Source organism: Phocoena phocoena, chromosome 1 (genome assembly GCF_963924675.1).
Source record: "Phocoena phocoena chromosome 1, mPhoPho1.1, whole genome shotgun sequence".
In the NCBI taxonomy this organism is placed as follows: Eukaryota; Metazoa; Chordata; class Mammalia; order Artiodactyla; family Phocoenidae; genus Phocoena; species Phocoena phocoena.
In genome coordinates, this window is record NC_089219.1 from 135,208,306 (window position 1) to 135,227,831 (window position 19,526).

Consider the following 19,526-nt stretch of genomic DNA (forward strand, 5'->3'; position numbering starts at 1 on the left):
GTTCCCTATAGTAGTCAAGTTTGAGCCTCTCACAGAACCCTGGTTGTGAAAGTCTGATAGACGATTCAACTTGATACATAAGGGACATATTAATTATTGATTTTATTGAGAGCCAGTATTATCTTTAAAATAACTTTTAAATCAACCTAAGCTGTTTTGGACTCTCCAAATTCTTTCCCCTCAGATTAAGCTAATTTAAAACTTTCTATTTTAACTGATATTCTGGGTCTCTTAAGAGAAACTTTTACATTGTTATGGCACCTTTTTTTTTTTTTCCCTGAATTTAAGGATTCTATCCTCTTCTGCCTTGCCCCCAAAGGCAAAAATTGAACGTCATTAAGCTTTTTTATCCTTAGGGTAGTAATGGGTTTTAAAAAAAAGTACAAAGGGAAGTAGTATACCATGAACCTGTAAGAAATGCATAATTATATTGGTCTTAAATTATGGCAAACCTAATAAGGAAAAATTTTGTGCTTATGTACATTCTCTGGTGGTAGGAAAAGTGTTTACTAATGAATTTAAACCGTAACTATACATGCAAAAATGTTTTATGCTATTTTGTTATTTTGGGTAGTCTTGTAAACTCTATTCTAATATATTGCAAAATAAATCAAGCACATGATATTAGAATGAAGAATTGATATGTGGATGTTCACCCACAAATAATGTGACTGTCATTTTATAAGCACCGTTAGAGTATTTATTTTTAAAAGACAACATCCAAACCCTAATTACGATGTTTAAAAAATAAGATAACTTTTGATTTTAGGTAGCAGTGATGGCTCTGAACTAAGTGAAGAGACTTCATGGCCTGCTTTTGAAAGGTAAGAAAAATTGCCCATTTAAACTATTTTGAGTTTATTTTGTCTGTCTTAAAGTATATGATAATGTGAATTTAAAGACATAATATTTATCACATATCTCCAAGGGACTATTTTAGGCTTCCTGCTGGTGGCAAAAAAAAAAAAAAAAAAGTTAATATTTAAGCCTGGAATTTAGTGTTATCTAGTAAAGACATGTTTATTTGGAGGCTTGACACATATATTTGAATTTTAGTACATTTTAAATTGTAACTTAATAATAACCAATCACAGCTTACCTACATATGTGTACAAAAAAATTATTTCCTTAAATTATGGTTCATTTAAGTAATTTAAGGCATTTAGTGGAGTGGTCAACTTCATTCATTCTCAGTTAATTTGTCAAGAGCAAAATGACTTAGTAAATTTTAAATTATACTGTAAGTAAAGCAGCTAAAAGTTTGAATTTAAATTGTCATTAATTCAAAGTTTGCTCAAAGCACACAGATTTGTACTGAAATAATGTAACTCACGTTCTGTTTTCTCTTCCTTGATGCTTTAAGCTGTAAGATCTGTCATCTGCTTGTGGCAAATACGCCATATTGATCTTCCAAAATAAGATTTTTCTAAAAATGTAGTCAAACAGTGTAAATAATTGTTATTTAAAAAATATCCATTAGAATTTTACTGTCTTTGACCGTTTCCATTCTGCCATTGTCATATTAAGATACTTGAATCAACCCATGAGCAAAATAATTGCTCCCTTTTGTATATAAACTAAGCAATCTAAGTTTCTAAGCAACAAGATTAGATTGAATTTTGAATGTCATGTTAAAATTGATGAAGTTGAATATATTCAGTTACCTAACTCCCTGTCAGTCACTTTTTAATAGAAAACAATTATACTAACTATATATTTGAAATTGAACTATACATACTTGAATTGGTTAATTTCATGATGTAACTGGAAAATTAGATCCTTGTTCTTGAAACTTAATAAGATTTCTCACCATTATGTGATTAAGATTTTACTTGCAAATCTAATATTTCAAACTACTTTTGAACCTTTCTACTCTAATTGTCAGTGTTCCTAAGTTTTGTTCTCTTTGTTTTGGGGGATATTTAACAATTTGTTTTTACATATTATTTCTCTTTCAACTTTTTCTTTCAATCTCTTTATTTGGGTTTGCCTGAAACAGGAAAAACACAAGAGTTGCCTCTGGCTTGCTGTCTGTACAAATTGTCTTGTTAGTTCTTTCCCTCTAATAAGAACATAATATCATCAGATGTTGATTTCAGAGTGTACTGTATTTAGGTAAGAAACATTGATGAATAGAATTGTTCCTCAAATCGCATGAGTTATGAGCGAGTAACCAGAATGGTGTTGTGTTAAATAATCTGTTCTTATCCCAGCAGGTTACTTATGAAGATGGTATTTAACAGTATTAACCTTCACATCTCAAAACAGTATTTTTCTTTTGACAGAAGTTTTGCTTTGCAGATATTTGCAGCCAAAAGCATGTACTGTACTTGTGCCAAGTTTAAATCAGTGGCTCTTGAGACATTTTGAGAGAAAATTAATGCTGCCCAGCAAGACTCAGACATGAAATATTAAAAAGTGAATAAAGAACTAGGATTTAAAATGCTACCTGTGGATAGTGAACTTCGAAAATAGACATCAAATATGTTGCCCCCTAAGTTGCTAAAATAATACTTTCTGTTTTAAATATCATTTATCAACAGTGCTACTTTTGGCTTTTCCTAGGCAAAGAAGTAACAGTGTTTCTACGTGTGTGTGTGTGTGTGTGTGTGTGTGTGTGTGTGTTTATTTCCTTTGTTAAGTATCACATGCCATTTTGGATGAATATTAACTCATACCATTTTTATCATTTATTGGCTTTATCATGTATTCATTTTAATTGATGTGGAAATAGAAGACTGCCTTATTTATTACTCAGTTCATCTCTTTTGGTAGTTTTCTTGGATTTTATATAAAAGAAAGGAAAATAAGGTGTTTAAGCCACATTACTTTTTTTTTTTTTTTTTTTTTTTTTTTTGCGGTACGCGGGCCTCTCACTGTTGTGGCCTCTCCCATTGCGGAGCACAGGCTCCGGACGCGCAGGCTCAACGGCCACGGCTCACGGTCCTAGCCGCTCCGCGGCATGTGGGATCCTCCCGGACCAGGGCACGAACCCGTGTCCCCTACATCAGCAGGCGGACTCTCAACCACTGTGCCACCAGGGAAGCCCTAAGCCACATTACTTTTAAGTTTATAGGTCACATTGCTTTTAGCTGTCTTTATAGGGGCATACAATAAAAATTTATTGTTATATAAATCCAGGTATCATATTTAAAGTGGAATCCAAGAACTGGAATATGAACAAAAGGATATTTTAAGTATTTTTCAGGCTTTGATAGTGTTTGGTTATAAATACCTCTTTAATTATTTTAGCAAATTTGTGAAAGTGAATGTATATAAATATATGGTTCAAACTAATAAACACCTTTAAGTATTTATAGTCAATAGTAGAAGAAAAAAATAATTTGAAATTTATGCTGTATGCTTTAAAAAAAGAAAGAGGAGCAATCACATACTATCCTTTTGTAGGATTTAGAAAGCTGTATTACACAAAGAAATTATTATGCTATTCTAGGTTATTGATGATGATTGTGTGAGTAAAAGTAATATATACAATTTATAATGGAATCCAACAGGAACAGATTATACCATTCTCTCGGCCCGGTGACAAGAGTGGCACGAAATGGCTATCGAAGCCACGTGAAGGCCAGCAGGTACAATTCCCCTGCATTCAGGGGGTCACAGAACTCCCCTCTGGTGTTGGTGATTGGCTTACATGGGTGTGGTCTCACATTATTTCTGTTCTTTCTCAACTAATTGGTTTAAAAACTAAACAAAATGCCCATGAAAACTTTCTTTCCAAGATTTAATCTAGAGATAAATTTGAACTATTCTTTCTGATCCCAGAGCTAATTGCTAGAACTTGCATCTTTATGTCAACATTTTTAAATAATTCCAAATCTGTCGCTTTTTAACTGCACAGGTCTTTCTAATGTTGCTGATTATTGGATAAGCGGTACAAAAATCCACTTGTTATTCAAGGCTGCAATCGAAGAATTTACTACATTCAATTTATCTTTTTTAAGAATTTTTCAGGTTAACTTCAGGTCCTGAATTTAGACAGGTCTTTTTTATTAAATAATATTTCTGTGTTTAAACTCATGTTCATTCAGTTGTTTATCTTGTTAAACCTGGTCTCTTTCTGCACTACATTAGCTGCAGAAGAAGATAAGTATGGTAGATTGATTGGGGGCTAGAGGTTAACAGTAATGGATACTCCACCAATTCTCATAATACAACAAAATAGCAGACTTTAAAGTTAATTTTATGTCAATTTAATGGTGTCTAATCTCCTTGAATATATACCTCCTTGAATATAAATAGCTCCAGCATGAAATTTCTAGTGGTTTCTAAGTTTTTAAGTCACTTTGAAGACACCTAAGTAATAAAAAAGGGATAAACTTGCAAACTTAAGGTTTCTTCACCGTTGTAGCAATTCTGCAGCTCATGTCAAATGACCGGAGGAATGACAGATTTTTTTTTTTTAATCAGTGTGTTATGTTTTAATTGACTTATATAGGAATTGTTCTTATTTTAACTGTTGGACCTTAAATGAGTTGGGGAGAGATATTTAGATGTTTATTATTTTGTGACGGTTTTCTTAAGATACAAGAAAAAGAAATCTTGAGTTTGGAGTTATTCCTTTCTTGGAGAGCTGTTAAGCTATAATCACTTAGATGCATTGCTGACATGAAAATGTCATTAAATTTTATTGCAGAAAGTTGGTTTTTTAAATATGTTGTTAATCGCCTTCATTACTTCTTTCACCTATTTTAGAATTAAGCATGGGTTTTCTTTTGCTTTTTTCCTTTTGATTCTGCTATATATATTTTGAGTTTTATATGCTTAAATACTTTTAACAAATAGAATCCTCATCTTTCCCACTAGGACTTAAGTTTCTACTGGGGAAAAAAAGGTTTCAGCAGTGCTGCAGTGTGGCATGTTAAGAAGAAAAGTCTTAAATCCCTAATTTAATCTTTACTAGGGTGAATCTCTGTATTCTTTCTAAATTATACTTGTTCAAATGTGCAGTAAAATGTGTTTTTTAACCATCTGCTGACTTCAGTAACTTCCTGTTAATTTTGTGACAGCTTACAAATTTCAGATCAGTAAGCCTTTATAATTGTCAGTGTCTTCTTATTCTGAATAAAGTAACAGTTTTAAAATTAAGAGTAATTACATTTTATTTAAGTACCTACTTGATAATCACTAAAGCGCTTATATGTTCTTTTCTTCATTTCATTATTATAGTTCTGCAGAATCAGAAGATTTGGCAGTACATTTATATCCAGGGGCTGTTACTATTCAAGGTGTTCTCAGGAGAAAAACTTTGTTAAAAGAAGGCAAAAAGCCTACAGTAAGAATTTAATATATTTTAATACACGTTCTAAAATTAAGCAAATGAATAGGACCCTAAAAAATATGAAGACAGTTGAAATAAACTATATTTCAGATATATAATACACTTGAAATAATTTAAGATACACCTTTGCCTCACAATGTTATTTAATTTAAAGTGTTATTATACCTGCCATATAGATTTTGGTTAAATCATAATTTTGGGTGTTTAAATCAAGATGCTCCTGTACTTCTCTTTGCTCCCTAATATAGTTCCTTAGAGAACCTTGAAAATATATCCCGTTAAGAAGTATTTTAAGTAGTAAGTTTAGAAGAAATAGAAAACAGAGTGGCAACCCTAAAAATTAGAATTCAACCAATTTTGTTTGGTCAGTCCTAAGTAGAATGTATTGAGTGGACGTGATAAGAATATTTGAGATAAAGATTTCAGAAGTGATGAAACTCGAAGCTAAGGTGGTGGAAGTGAAGTGGAGCTAAAGATCTTTGGCACTGAGAAAGCAGAGTGACTGAGAAGCCAGTAGCATTTGCGTAGTATATTCATGTGTCTGTCCTCTCCAGGTAGCATCTTGGACGAAATATTGGGCAGCTTTGTGTGGGACACAACTTTTCTACTATGCTGCCAAATCTCTAAAGGCTACAGAAAGAAAACATGTAAGTATTCCTGTTCCAAGTTGTTAGCATACTTTCACAGCCTCTTCATGGTTGTAAAGAAGGTAGGTCTAATGCAATGCAAGGGTTTGGGTTTTTTCCCACATTCTAACCCAGAAGTTCTTACACTTTCCTTGTTGGAATATTATAATGGAATTATTTTTGCTTAGTAAGACCATTCCAAGGAAGGTCTTGGAACAACTTCCATATTTTGTAGTTTCATTTTTGAATGCTATTTTTCCATTGCAAATGTCAAAACTGCACACTACAAGTATCTATCTTCACTTCCAAGCCCTCTCATACCTGGGTTTTTTGGGTCAGAAAATGGTTGAAAACTATCGCCTTGGAGTCTCGTTTCCTAATTTGTAAAATATGAAAAATTCGGACCAGCATCTCTGGTTCTTTCCACCTCAGTCTCTGTTTGAGTGATTTTCCCAGCAGTGAAGAGGAATAATAGTTACTAAGGTTACTATGATCACCTTCTTGTGTTTAAAAGAAGCTTTGAAATGCTCTTTTCTCCAGATGTAGAATCTTCCTATAAATCTTTTTTTTTTGCATGCTATTTTTTCTATGCCAGTGATACAATATTTGAAAATGGAAAACTAAGTTTCCATTTTCCATGTTGCGTTAACACCAGTGTCCTGGAGAGGAATTTTATTTCTAAATTGTGTATTTTGGGGGTGGGGGGGAATTAAGTGGTTTACCATACTGAGGAAAGGTAAGCCACTGAAAAAAAAAATTAAGTTCTTTTACTACTTATACATTACCCAGTGATACTGCATAATTCAGAGAAGACCTTTTTTTCTTTGGAGGCGGTGGGGGGGCGGCGGGGGAGGGCATTTATCACTTTGTGTTTTTTTATTCTAACAATGGCTCTTAAAAACTATAACACACACACATTACTTGTATACATTTTAATATCAGGTATTACTTCACCAAACACTTTGACTAAATTTACTGCGATTCAGTGTTTTTTTGTTTGTTTTGTTGTTGTTTTGTTTTGTTTTGTTCCTTTTAGTAAGAATAATCCCTAGTTTGAAGTTTGGTTGGATGAGGCCAGTTACAAGTTCAACTTCAGACATTATCATTAGAGAAGCTTTTCTTTATTCTCACAGTTTTAGCCCTTTAATCACACCAGGGATAGAGAAGAATACATTTTTGGTTTAAATGAATGTGGGAAGTGCCATATGATAGCATCACCTACCTTTCCTTATCAGCCGTACCCATGCCTTGTCACTGTCCTGAATTTCATGTTAATCATTGTCTTGCTTTTCTTTAGAGTTTACCATATATGTTTCCTTAAACAGTACATTGTGTTATTCTTTAATTGTACCTGAATGGAATCATATAAATTCTTGAGCACTGACTTTTTTGCTCACTATTATGTTAGAATTATCTAGATATAGTCCTCACATTGAGGTTAAGGACTGTTTTTTGTATTCTAGTCAAATTGACTATAATGCCCACAATACCTGACAAAGCTACAGTTTAGTTTCACTAGAACGTTTTACAGAGTAATTGCCTCTGGTTAGTACTGCTGTACTCAAAGGAGTGGGAAAAAAAAGGGTTGATATAGCTAAATTAAATTGTCATCTTCAGATATAGCTAACTGTTCACTTAGCCACTTCCAGAGACTTGGCTGGATTTCACTTATTATAAAGAAGTTGACTATTATAAAGAAGTAAAATGTATAAGGTAAAATTTTTTTGTTTTTTCCTAACTTTAATTAGAAAGAAGCCAAATTAGAGAATTGATTAAATAACTGAATTTGTCCTCTAATACATATGTTAAATATCTTTTTGTGTTTGGCATTGGTACTTATATATAGAGAATAATAACATGCTAGTTTGGGCTTTTAATTATATGAAGTGATAAATAATGCATATGAAATGTTTAGAAATTAGAGCATAGTGGGCTGTGAAGGGAGCCCAACTGAGTGCCAAGGAAATGGACTGTATTCCTCATCTTTTCTAGTTTAAACTGTTAAGATTAAATTATAAGAACAAAATAGAGTATAGAGACAAGTCCATGTTTATGTTTAGTATCAATTTTAGGATAGAAAAGATAGGGCACAGAACTAAAAGCAATGAAGGAAAAAAAATTTTAATCATTTTCAAACAGTTAAAATACAAATTGGAAGAAAATATTGGCTATACATAAGCAATAGATAAGGGATTAAAATCTTTTATATAAACACAGCACCATCTATGTAGTGTTCTTGCCAAAAATTTAACCTGAATTTAATCATGAAGAAACAATTAAATTCACATTGTGGAATATTCCTATAAGACAGCTGGCTTGGATTCTTAAGACCAAAATTTGGCAGATGGAATAGGGTAGGGGGACAGAAGGACTGTTCTAGATTAAGAGAAACTAAAGAGTCTTGACAGCTAAATGCAATGTATGTACCTTGGTTTAATCTTGGAGGAAGTTCTTTTAAGCTATAAAGCTCATAATTAGGACAATCAAAGAAATTGTAAGATGGACTTTATATGATTGTGACTGTTAAATTTCTTGAATATGTTACATTGTGGTTATATAGTAATGTATTCTTAGGAGATACATGTTGAAATATTTAGAGTCCAATGTTATGTGTGCAGCTTACATTTAAATGTTCAAAGAGATCAAGCAAATGCAAAATGTAGATATAGGGTAACCATTGTAGCATTGTTCAACTTCTCTGTAGTGTGAACCTTTCAAAATTAAAAGCTGGGGGAGGAAAAAGAGTCACTAATGAAAGTATACTTGTTCATATATATATATTAATACATGCAGGAGGAGGAAATCTGGAAGCCTACACCTCTGTGTTTTATTGCTCTCTAAAGTATGAATGTTTTTGCCTGTGAGGAGCAGAGCAAACTTGGGAAGAGAGAATAACTGGGAAGAAAAGAAGGGGACTGTGGTTTTATTATGTCTATATTTTTGAATGTTTTAAGATGAAAACATTCACTGTAAAATTATTTTTAATTGAAGTGTATTCATTATGAAAAATTTTTTGCAGATATGTTTGAGCCTATCTCTGCATAGTAATGACTGAATAAATACTGTTTGATAAGTTAAATTTTAAAAACCAAGGCTACACCTGAAAAAGAAATCTGTAACCTATATAAAGACCTTCCACAGCTCAGTAAGAATAAAACAACAGTAGAAAAATGGAATAGGGAGATAAAGAAGGTGAAATATAAATGGTTAATAAACATGAAAAGGTGATGAACCTCACTAGGTATCAAAAACACAGATTAAAGAAGATGCCCTTTTTTTTGGCCATTAGGCAGAAATTTTAATGATTGATAATATAACAGTAGCCAGGATGTAGGGAAACAGACAGTTGGTGGAAATTTAAATTGGTATTGTTTTTGTGGTGGACAATTCTAGTCAGTATTTAACTTAATAACCAGCGATTCTTTACTGAAAGTCTGTCCTATGGAAATCCTTGAACAAGTGCACTGATAACTATAGAAGAATATTCCTGGAATATTTATAGTATCAGAGATCTGCAAACACTGAAAATACTTATTATTAAGGAAATACTGATAGGTAAAAAACACAAGTCAGAGTAAGTATACCCCCATTTGTATATAAAAACCAACAACAACAGGAAAGTCAGTCTTTGGTGTAATGCATAGAGAAAGGTCCAGATGGCTACACCCCAAAGGATGATGAATTCTGGGGAGTGGGATGAGATTCAGCTGGTGGTTGAGGACATTTGTACTCTATGTAAAGGGGCTTATACTGTTTGAATTACTTTTTTTTTTTAATTGAAAAAAGAAGCAATTGATGCAGATGTTTTGGGGGCTAGGAAAAGAATATTAGAAAATCGTGCTATCTGCTTTGGCATAAATTATTAGCTGTGAAATCAGCTGTTCTGTAGTATTGCCAATTTGATTCTTCACAGTATTAAAACTTCCTAATCCCTTTGGCTTTCATTTTTGTAGTACCCACGTTGTTACAAATAATGTGATGTGTTCCTTCTTTTCCCCATTTCTTTAAAATTGTGAAACATATACATGCAAAGATATATAGTATACATGAACATTTTAAAGAATAATAAATAAAATGAACACCTCTATAACTCCATGCAGCATAAGAAGACAGAGCATTACCAGAGCCGTCCAAGACTTCCCAGATAGCATCCTCTTCCTTCCTTATCAGCCACACCCACAGCCTATCACTGTCCTAAATTTCATGTTCATCACTGCCTTGTTTTTGTTCAGGATTTTACTATATGTGTTTCCTTAACACATTGTCTCATTTTTGAACTGTACCTGAATGGATTCACATATATAGTTTTAAGCACTCCCTTTTTTGCTTAATATATTGTTGATGAGATTCATCACTGTTGATGCATATAGCTGTCCTTTATTCCTTTTCATACTTGAATAGTCTTCCACTTTATGAATCTGCCATAATTTATTCATCATTCTACTGATGGATATTTGGATGCTTTCCAGGTTATTGCTGTATCTAACAAAGCTACTATGAATATTTTTGTGCATATGTTCTCTAGATTACATACCAAGGAAGGCAAACGTTCAACTTTACAAGAAAATGCCAAATTGATTTACTTACTCACCAACAGCATGGTGAGGTTTTTCATTGTTCCACACCCTCACCATACTTGTTGTCAGGCTTTTTAATTTTGGCTAACCTAGTAAATATGAAATGGTACCTTGTGATTTTAATGTACACACCCCAGATTATTAATGAGTTTGAAGTTTCTTTCATGTTGTTGGTCATTCATGTTTCTTTTCTAAAATGCCTGGATAAATCTTTTGCTTATTGGATAGTGTGTTTTCTTACTAATTGGTAAAGGTTCCTTATATACTCTGGATACTAATCTATTAGCAGTTATGTGTTACTAATATCTTCTTCCAATTTGTTTGATTTGTTTTTTTTTAACTCTCTTTGTGATGTTTTTAGTGAATAGTTCTTAATTTTAAAGTAATATAATTTATACTTAACAGTTTCTGAGTCATGTTTTTAAAATAAAATACTTCTCTAACCGGAGATCATCAAGATATTCTCCTATAATTTCTACTAATAGATTTAAAGTTTTGCAATTTGCTTTAAAACCATTGATCCACCTGGAGTCAGAGGGGTGTGTGTGTGAAATGTGTTATGAAATAGGCATTCATTTTGATTTTTCTGCACGGATGAGAAATTTTCCTGGCACCATCTATTGAACAGTCCATTCTTCCTTTACTGATCTGCAGAGCCCACTCTTATCCTTTGAGTTTGCATCTATGTGCACAGATTGCTTTCTAGACTTCCATCGCCCTGTCAGTCTGTCCTTGTCCCAGTAGCTCATGGTCTCGGTTACTGTAGATTTATAAGTCTTGTGTAGGCAAGGCAAGTCCAGCCTAATTCTTCTGGAGTGTCTTGGCTATTTCTGATCCTTTGCTCTTACATGTAAGTTTTAGAATCAGCTTCTCAAATTCCACATAAAACCCTACTGGAATTTTTATTGAAATGACACTGAATGTGTAGACCAATTTAGGGAGAATTGGCATCTTTACAACATTGAACCTTTTTCTTCATCTCATGGTTTTTCTCTGTTGATTTAGGTCTTCTTGAAAGTCTTTTAACTGTTATACTTTCCTGTATGTCTTTTGTTACATATATTACTAGGTACCTTTCCTATAAGTGACTTTTATAATTCTAGTGTATAAAATTGCAGTTGACTTTTCTTTTTTTTTTTTTTTGGCGGTACGCGGGCCTCTCACTGTTGCGTCCTCTCCCATTACGGAGCACAGGCTCCGGACGCGCAGGCTCAGCGGCCACGGCTCACGGGCCCAACCGCTCCGCGGCATGTGGGATCTTCCCGGACCGGGGCACGAACCCATGTCCCCTGCATCGGCAGGCAGACTCTCAACCACTGCACCACCAGGGAAGCCCGCAGTTGACTTTTATATTGTTCTTTTCCAAGCATCCTTGCTGATCTTTCTTATTAACTTGGTGGATTTTCTGTGTAGATAATATCATCTGTGAGTAATGGCAGTTTTATTTCTTCCTTACCCTTATACCTTTTATTTCTTTCCTGTTATCTTAGTGTGCTGACTAGGTCTTCCAATTCAGTGTTGGATGGAAGTAGCAATGGTGGGCATCCTTGTCTTAAAACTGATTTTGAAGTGTTTTTAGCATTTTACCCTTGAGCATGCGTTGCAGGGTTTTGGTTTGGGTTTTGTTTTGTTTTGTTTTTTTCTTTCCTGCTTTGTTTTGTTCGGGTTTTGTGGGGGGTTTGTTGTTGTTTGTTTGGTAGGTACTCCTTATTGAATTAGGAAATTCTGTTCCATTCCAAGTCACACAGATATGCATTATATTTTAGCAAATGGTTTTATTTTACATCAACTGAGTTGATCATACTTTTTTCTTTTAATGTTAATATGGTGATTTATTTTAATAATTTATCTAAAGTTGAACTAAGCTTGCTTTCATGAAATAAAGTGAACTTAGTTGCAGTCATTGATTTCTAACATTGAATCACCCTCATATTCCTGGGATAAATCCAGTTTGGCCATCATGTACCGGCTTTTTTATACACTGCTAGATTCAGTTTGCCAATATTTTATTTAACATTTTTTCATTTATGTTCATGAGTAGGATTAACTTAAATTTCTTGCTTTTATAACAGCCCTTTTTTTTCCATTACTAAAGTGTAACTTTATAAAAAAAAAAGAATAACTAGACAGGTAACAAGCATGCTAAGAATACCTTCTTTCTGAGAAATACAGGCAAGAATATATTATTAAGAATTGTGATGGTGGTGCTGATTCATTAAATCATCAGGTTGTCAGGTTTAAGATAACACTCCTATTACATTGGTACACCTTAAACTTATACAATATTATATGTCAGTTATATTCAGTAAAGGGTGTGTGTGTGGAGGTAACACCTATTAAAATGGAAGTGTGTTTCCTTTGTAACGAAGGGGTGAGGTGTAGCACAGTAACAACAAAAAAAAACAATACAGATAAATTTACCAGATCTACTAACAGACCATGGTCTTTGGGAGTGGACGCTAGGACAGTTAACTTTTGATGAAGAGTTGAAGCTGGGAAAGATCTGGAAAGTATAAGAGACTATCTGAAGAGGGCATGCTTACATGGAATTTAGTAGTAAGAGACCAGGAGCAGACCTGACCAGCATGAAATCTCGTCTCTCTCTAGGAAAAACTGAAAATATGCTCTCTAACAGTTAATTTTTACATAGAATAAGCCATAAATTTTGTTTCCATTAATTATTTTTTTTATCTCTCAGTTCAAATCAACATCAAATAAGAACGTGTCTGTAGTAGGATGGATGGTGATGATGGCTGATGACCCGGAACATCCAGATCTCTTCTTGCTGACTGACTCTGAGAAAGGTGAATCATTAAAATAACTAGGGCTTAAGGTATTGCATGTACACAACTTTCGGTAAGCCAAAATTTATCAATAGTTTAACTGGAATACACGACTAGGGGCATTGTTTGTGTAGTTCAATCTCTTGGGAAATATTTGTGTCACATAATGTAATGTATACTAATGATAGCAATATTTTTAGATATCAATATCTATTAATTGCTTATTTAATAAGCTTATTAAATAAGCTTATTTTCTTTGCTACATGGGCATAAGCTTGAAATTAAAAACCCAAATAATCCCTAGAGAGCTAATAACCAGAAAAGGAAGGAGGGAATTCGAGAATCTATAGACCACTGTTAACTTTAAAATCTCAGATTTACAATATTCAGTACCCCTTCGTTTATATTCTGAGATCAATTGTTATTCTTAAGCTCTGAATGTGGCAGAAGTTTTCCTTTAAATGATTTTTATTCCATTACTTTTAATTAAATTAATTGGTAATTTGACTCAAACCACTTTCCAAATAAGTATAATTTTAATTATAATACTTAGCTTACAATGTATGGAGACATTTATGAGTGAAAGTGTTGGCTATTGACCACAGGAGTTTTAAAAACTTTAAAACTTTAAACTTTAAAAGTGGATGAGAGAGGTTGGAGGGTGGGCTGTGTAGTAGAATCAGATCATACCTTCTCACCCTGCCTGTGCCTGTTGTGGAGACCTCAGTGGTCATCAGAACAGATCCTCATGTGGTTGCAGCTCTTCCTTCGTAACATCTGCCAGCTGTTGATAAGCACCACAAAGGAAGCCAGAAAGAAAATTCTTTCATATCTGCCCAGAATCTTCCACTTCAGCAGCTCACTCCTACTAAAATGAAGTTATATTACCTTTTACTGACTGTAAAATTATACTCTGACTTCTGTTTATTTAGAATGCATATCCACAGATATTCTGCTTTTAGGATATTGTGGTACTTTAAGTAAAAATTTAAGAAAACATGCAGAAAAAGTTAGTGCAGAAAAAAATAATAGCAAAATGTTATGTTTTGAGATGAAATAGGTTGACTTACAGAGTAAGAAGCTCCTACTCAACATTCTGAATTCAAAGCCCCAGCCTCCACCCTGCCAATCCCAAAGGCCTTCATTATTTATAAAAGATCATTTTCATGGGGTTCAGTTAACAGATTATTTGTCTTCCATCAGTTCCTTAGTGTGTTTGACAGAACCATTTCAGAGTACGAGGTTTTTATGAAGTCTGTACTGATGGTCTTTTTCAGGGAGGGGAGAGTAGGTAAATGGCCGCTGTGGCCAGCTGATCAGATACCTCTGCTATTTAGGTTGATCTAATGTTTGCATCTGTGTTTAACAAGCAAAAAAGTGTTATTTTAGTAATTAAACATTTGGTGAAGAAAGCTGTTGCCTCTGAAAGTGAAAAAAAGTCTTTGAGAAAATCTCAAAGAAGAGCTGTATAATGCCTGCATATAGATGAGGCTCTTGAGCCATTGAATTCAGTTATAAAGGAAAGAGTAGCACTCAGTAAGAATTGGGAGGTAAAAAGAACTCAGGTCAGTGAAAAAGGGGAATTAAGCTCAACTTAGGGCACCTATACTACATGAGTCCTTTCTTCTTTTCTCAGTTTATTACCTTAATACATATAAACATATAAAATATCCTTATTATGTGTCAGTTTTGAATTAGAGTCAACATAAGGTCTAAATACATACAACACACAGGAAACAAATGAATTTCTAATTTTCTGAAAGAGAAAAAGTTGCCTTCTCAGATTTTTCACATAAGCCCTCACTAGACCTAGAAATTTCTCTAATAATTTTGACAAATGTTAACTAAAAACTAAAAGCATAGGTTATATTGATGTTAGCTGATTAATCCTTAATCACATTAAATAGCTAATATTTAAGTGTTAAACATGTTAAAGCATTCTGGCCTATAAAAATTCACTATTAGCATCTACTAATATTTAGATCATCTAAATAGTGCTGAGAAGTGATATCCTGCACTCTCATCCACTCATACAAATCTAGAGAAGCCAAACAATTTTTTTTTTTTTTTTTTTTGGCTGCGTTGGGTCTTCACTGCGTGCAGGCTTTCTCTAGTTGCGGTGAGCGGGGGCTACTCTTCGTTGCGGTGCACGGGCTTCTCATTGCGGAGGCTTCTCTTGCTGCGGAGCACAGGCTCTAGGCACACGGGCTTCAGTAGTTGTGGCTCGTGGGCTCTAGAGTGCAGGCTCAGTAGTTGCGGCACATGGGCTTAGTTGCTCCGCAGCATGTGGGATCTTCCCGGACCAGGGATCGAACCCGTGTCTCCTGCATTGGCAGGCAGATTCTTAACCACTGCGCCACCAGGGAAGCCCCAAACAATTATTTTATTTAAATATACTTTAAAGAGCATTTAAGGAGGCAAAATACTTCTCTTCCAATTCATAAACAGCAAAACAGTGACTTTCTTCATAAATGATAGCACGTGAATGTAGCACAGAGAACTCTTCGTTTTATTTGTATTGGAAAATCAGGTGTTAGAGAAATAGAATTCTTAAACGGAGAACTGTCATCAATTTTTATTGTTTCCCTTTGTTTTTAATAATTTTAGGAAATTCATACAAATTTCAAGCTGGCAATAGGATGAATGCAATGCTGTGGTTTAAGCACTTGAGTGCAGCCTGCCAAAGTAACAAACAACAGGTAAGCATCTCTCTTAACCCTCAAAATAGTCCATAAATTGCGAATATAATTAAAAGAGTTCCAAATTTTTGGAGTGAAGTAGGGAAACTGTTCATATTCTACTTCTTGTTGACCACAGTCAGCAAGACATGAAGTCCCCATTTTAGAGAGGAGATGGGTAATAAACAAGCGAACAAATAACAAAATTTCAAGTAGTAAAAACCGTATGAACAAAATAGAATTACATGATATGGAGTGATGGGAGTAGAGACAGACTTTAAATAAATAAGAGTGAACAGCAAAGATCTCCCTAAGGAGATGACAATGACATGTATGACAGGAAGGAAGGGCCATGTGAAGATAAGGGGGAACAAAATTCTGGTGGAGGGAACAGTAAGTGCACAAAGACCCTGAAGATGGAACAAGCTTCAGGTGTTCAAAACAGGGAACTGTAGCCCTTGTTGGGAGAATGTAGTGGGAGGCAAGGAGACTTTAGAGAGGTAAAAATGTGATGGCACCTTAACAAAAATTATTCTGATTTGTCTTTATTTGTTCTATTGACAATTTTATGCGGGTTCCTGTGCTTGCAATGAAACCCAAAACTATGTGGGCTTTTTGTTTGTTTTTATTTTTACTGAAGCAAAGATGGTCTAACTCAAAGGCTTTCAGCTACAAAGAGGAATGAATCCATAGTGGTGTTTTCTCCAAACCCGGTTGCAGATTTAAAGTTGAACCATGAATTGGTAGGGCAGACATAAATAAACATAGACTTTTTTAGGCCAATTTTCAGTTGAATATATTTGAAAATTTTATTGTCTTAAGGTACTGAAATACAGAAGTATATGGTAAGTGTTATCAATAGCTAATTTTTAATAATATAATACATTATACAAGTTTATAAAGCTTATAAACGTATTTTCCACTGTGTGCTATCAGGACCCAAGTTATTATCCCTTTTTTGATAAAGGAAGAAACTAAGGCTCGGAAATCCTAAATGACCTACACAGGGTCAAACAAGTAAAAAATCGTGGGCCTGAGATGACACAAACTCTGTCTTCATCCTGTAGATTCATTCTTCTTAAATATTGTTGGAATGGGCCTTGTTCTCTTACAATTTTTATTTCAAAAATATATGAAAGACTAATAGCAATATTTGGTACCATTCTTAACAATGTCCCTTGAGGACATGAAATACCATAGAGCAAAAATTACTTTCTTGCCCCTGTCAAGTTAGTGTCCGGGACAGAATGAAGGAAACAGACCTTCTTTTGCCTAAACCAAGCTTTTCAGGATTCAGCTCCATGCTGTACATTTTCTTTAAATGTAGCTTAAAGTACTGTATCATTTCTTTTCAATCTCAAGTTTCAAGATTAATCTAGACAGGGTATGCGTACCAGCATAGAGGTTCAATTTCTTTTTATTATATTAGTGGACTTTGCTACTGAACAAGTCAACCAGATGTGTATAAATGGGTTTTTAATTTGTTTGTTTCTATACTTGGAAGAATCAGAGAAGTAGCAAATTTATAAATAGAAGCTGTGAAATTTGAAAAGTTTTAGTAGAAGACTCTAACTCAGGTACAACACCTTAAACCATAGTCAGGCAACTTAGGAGGAAATGAAAATGTTACTTTATTAAAATATTGGTTTTCTTGGAACCAGACCTGAGAATTTATACTTTAATTTAAGCACTCTTGGATTTGTACTGTTGTATTTATAGTTCAGTTATGATTGTATTGTCAAATAATTTTTCATTCAGAAGCTGACACACGTAAGAGATTAATCTTTTTTTTTTTTTTAGTATCCCAGGTTTTCAGGAAAAGGTTGCTAAAGTGTGGGAACTGTTAAGCTCTTTTAAAGGACAGAGAAATGACCACTGATGCATGAATTTCTCTACCAGCACAACTTTGGAAAACTGGTAGTAAAAGTTAAGAGCATTTTTTTTTTAGCATGGTGAAGCCCTCTTTAGTCCTTGACTAGAGGGTTCATTAATTTTTAAAAACAAAATATATTCATATTTCTAAGAATTATTGTTGAATTTCAGACTTAAATCAAATTAAATTTGATCCAGTCTATAAGCAGCAAACTGTTATATAACCTATAGATTTTTCAGAGTCACAAAGTTTCAGCAATGAAACTAGCAATGAGTTTTATTCTTTTATACTCATTTATCTAGCAATGAGTTTTATTCTTTTATACTCATTTTCATGATGATTTCACAAAGAAATTCTTAGTAATGTTTGTTATAAAATTATTGTGCTGGATTTTAAAATTTGCATGTAGGAATTCATTGTAATACATATAATGAAAAAATAAATGATGACAAGCATTTTGTGTGGAATCTCACACTACTAGGGCCATACTTACTCTTTCCTCATTCATTTATTCACTCAGCAAACATCTCCTGAGCTCCCCTGTGTTAGACAAGAAAGATACTGTCTCTGCCCTTTTTCCCACCCGGATTTCAATTTATTGGAAAAAGTATTAACTCATCTCAGTGACTTCCTCTCAAAAATGTTCTAGTGTATTTTATTCATTATTCATAAACAATTACAGTACCTTCTATCAAACTCCTTTTTTAAAAAGATATTTAGGCCAGAAAGATTTTAATATTTGGGCTTACTTAGAATGACAAGGAAATATAAGAAATAGTACTTTGAAAAACACCTTTTAAATACTATCAGTTTGTAATGCTTATATTTTTTAGGTTCCTACAAACTTGATGACTTTTGAGTAAAAGCCTGATAAAAAACAAGGTGAACTGTTATCTTAAGTGAAAGCAAGGACCTGATGAAAGAGCGCCAGCTATAAACCAATCCTGTGCCAGGAAGAGCCCAGAGGTTCCATCTCAGCCTCTGGAGTTCTGAACCAAAAAAGCACTAATTTCAGGGAATGAAGTGAGATATTCCCAGAGAACAAATTGGAGTTGCAAAACAAACTGCCATGGACCATGCTTCTTATCTCTGAACTGACCTGTGGAAACCACTGCCTTAAAAGAATGAAAGGAAAACCAACATGAAACACCAAATAGTGTGTGTGAATCTTCTGGCGGTGCTGTGCTTGGAATAGATCGTAGCTAATTTGCATTTCTTTTAACTTTGTACTAATTTTGGAGGGGAGAATCGCCTTTTTTTAGATACACTTTAAAAAGAAAAACATATTTCTTATGGGTTACATTAGGAGCTGGGTTTAAAGTGAGGTGTAAAGCTACTCCAGCTTAGTAGGGCTCTACCGGCAGCCTAGCGGAAAGGTTTGCTTGAGCTTCCATTAGTCTGCAGCCTCACTCGCTTTTTCACAACAAGAGTATAGGAATTAGAAATGTTAATAATGTGAGTTGTTGGAGTTTGTTTGGGATTTGGGGGGGGGGCTTGTTTTGGATGAGGGGAGATTTTTAAAAACACTAAACTTCTGAAATTTAGTACTGTTTGGGGTACATTATTTCCTGCAGGAGGTATAAAGGCTGAGTGTTTATATGCCAGACACTTTTTTCAAGTGGGCTCCAGAAAACATGGTTGTTTTTAGGTGGGTTTAAAGCTTGGCCTTCTATATGAGTTCATTGTT

At 34.0% G+C, this 19,526-nt stretch overlaps 1 protein-coding gene across 3 annotated transcripts in view; it reads left to right on the top strand.

The window, feature by feature from the left end:
• Positions 1-18,955, top strand: part of RALGPS2 (Ral GEF with PH domain and SH3 binding motif 2) — a 157,751-nt gene extending 138,796 nt beyond the window's left edge. Inside the window, exons 13-19 of one of the 3 annotated variants that reach the window (XM_065883189.1) lie at positions 770-824; positions 3,516-3,593; positions 5,191-5,296; positions 5,857-5,949; positions 13,204-13,309; positions 15,896-15,987; positions 18,673-18,702. In XM_065883189.1, the coding sequence (XP_065739261.1) occupies positions 770-824; positions 3,516-3,593; positions 5,191-5,296; positions 5,857-5,949; positions 13,204-13,309; positions 15,896-15,987; positions 18,673-18,702 (560 nt within the window). Of the gene's footprint in view, positions 1-769; positions 825-3,515; positions 3,594-5,190; positions 5,297-5,856; positions 5,950-13,203; positions 13,310-15,895; positions 15,988-18,672 lie in introns of all 3 variants that reach the window. The other 2 variants (XM_065883881.1, XM_065884542.1) reach the window with 2 other exon arrangements.
• The last annotated feature ends 571 nt before the right edge of the window (positions 18,956-19,526 follow it).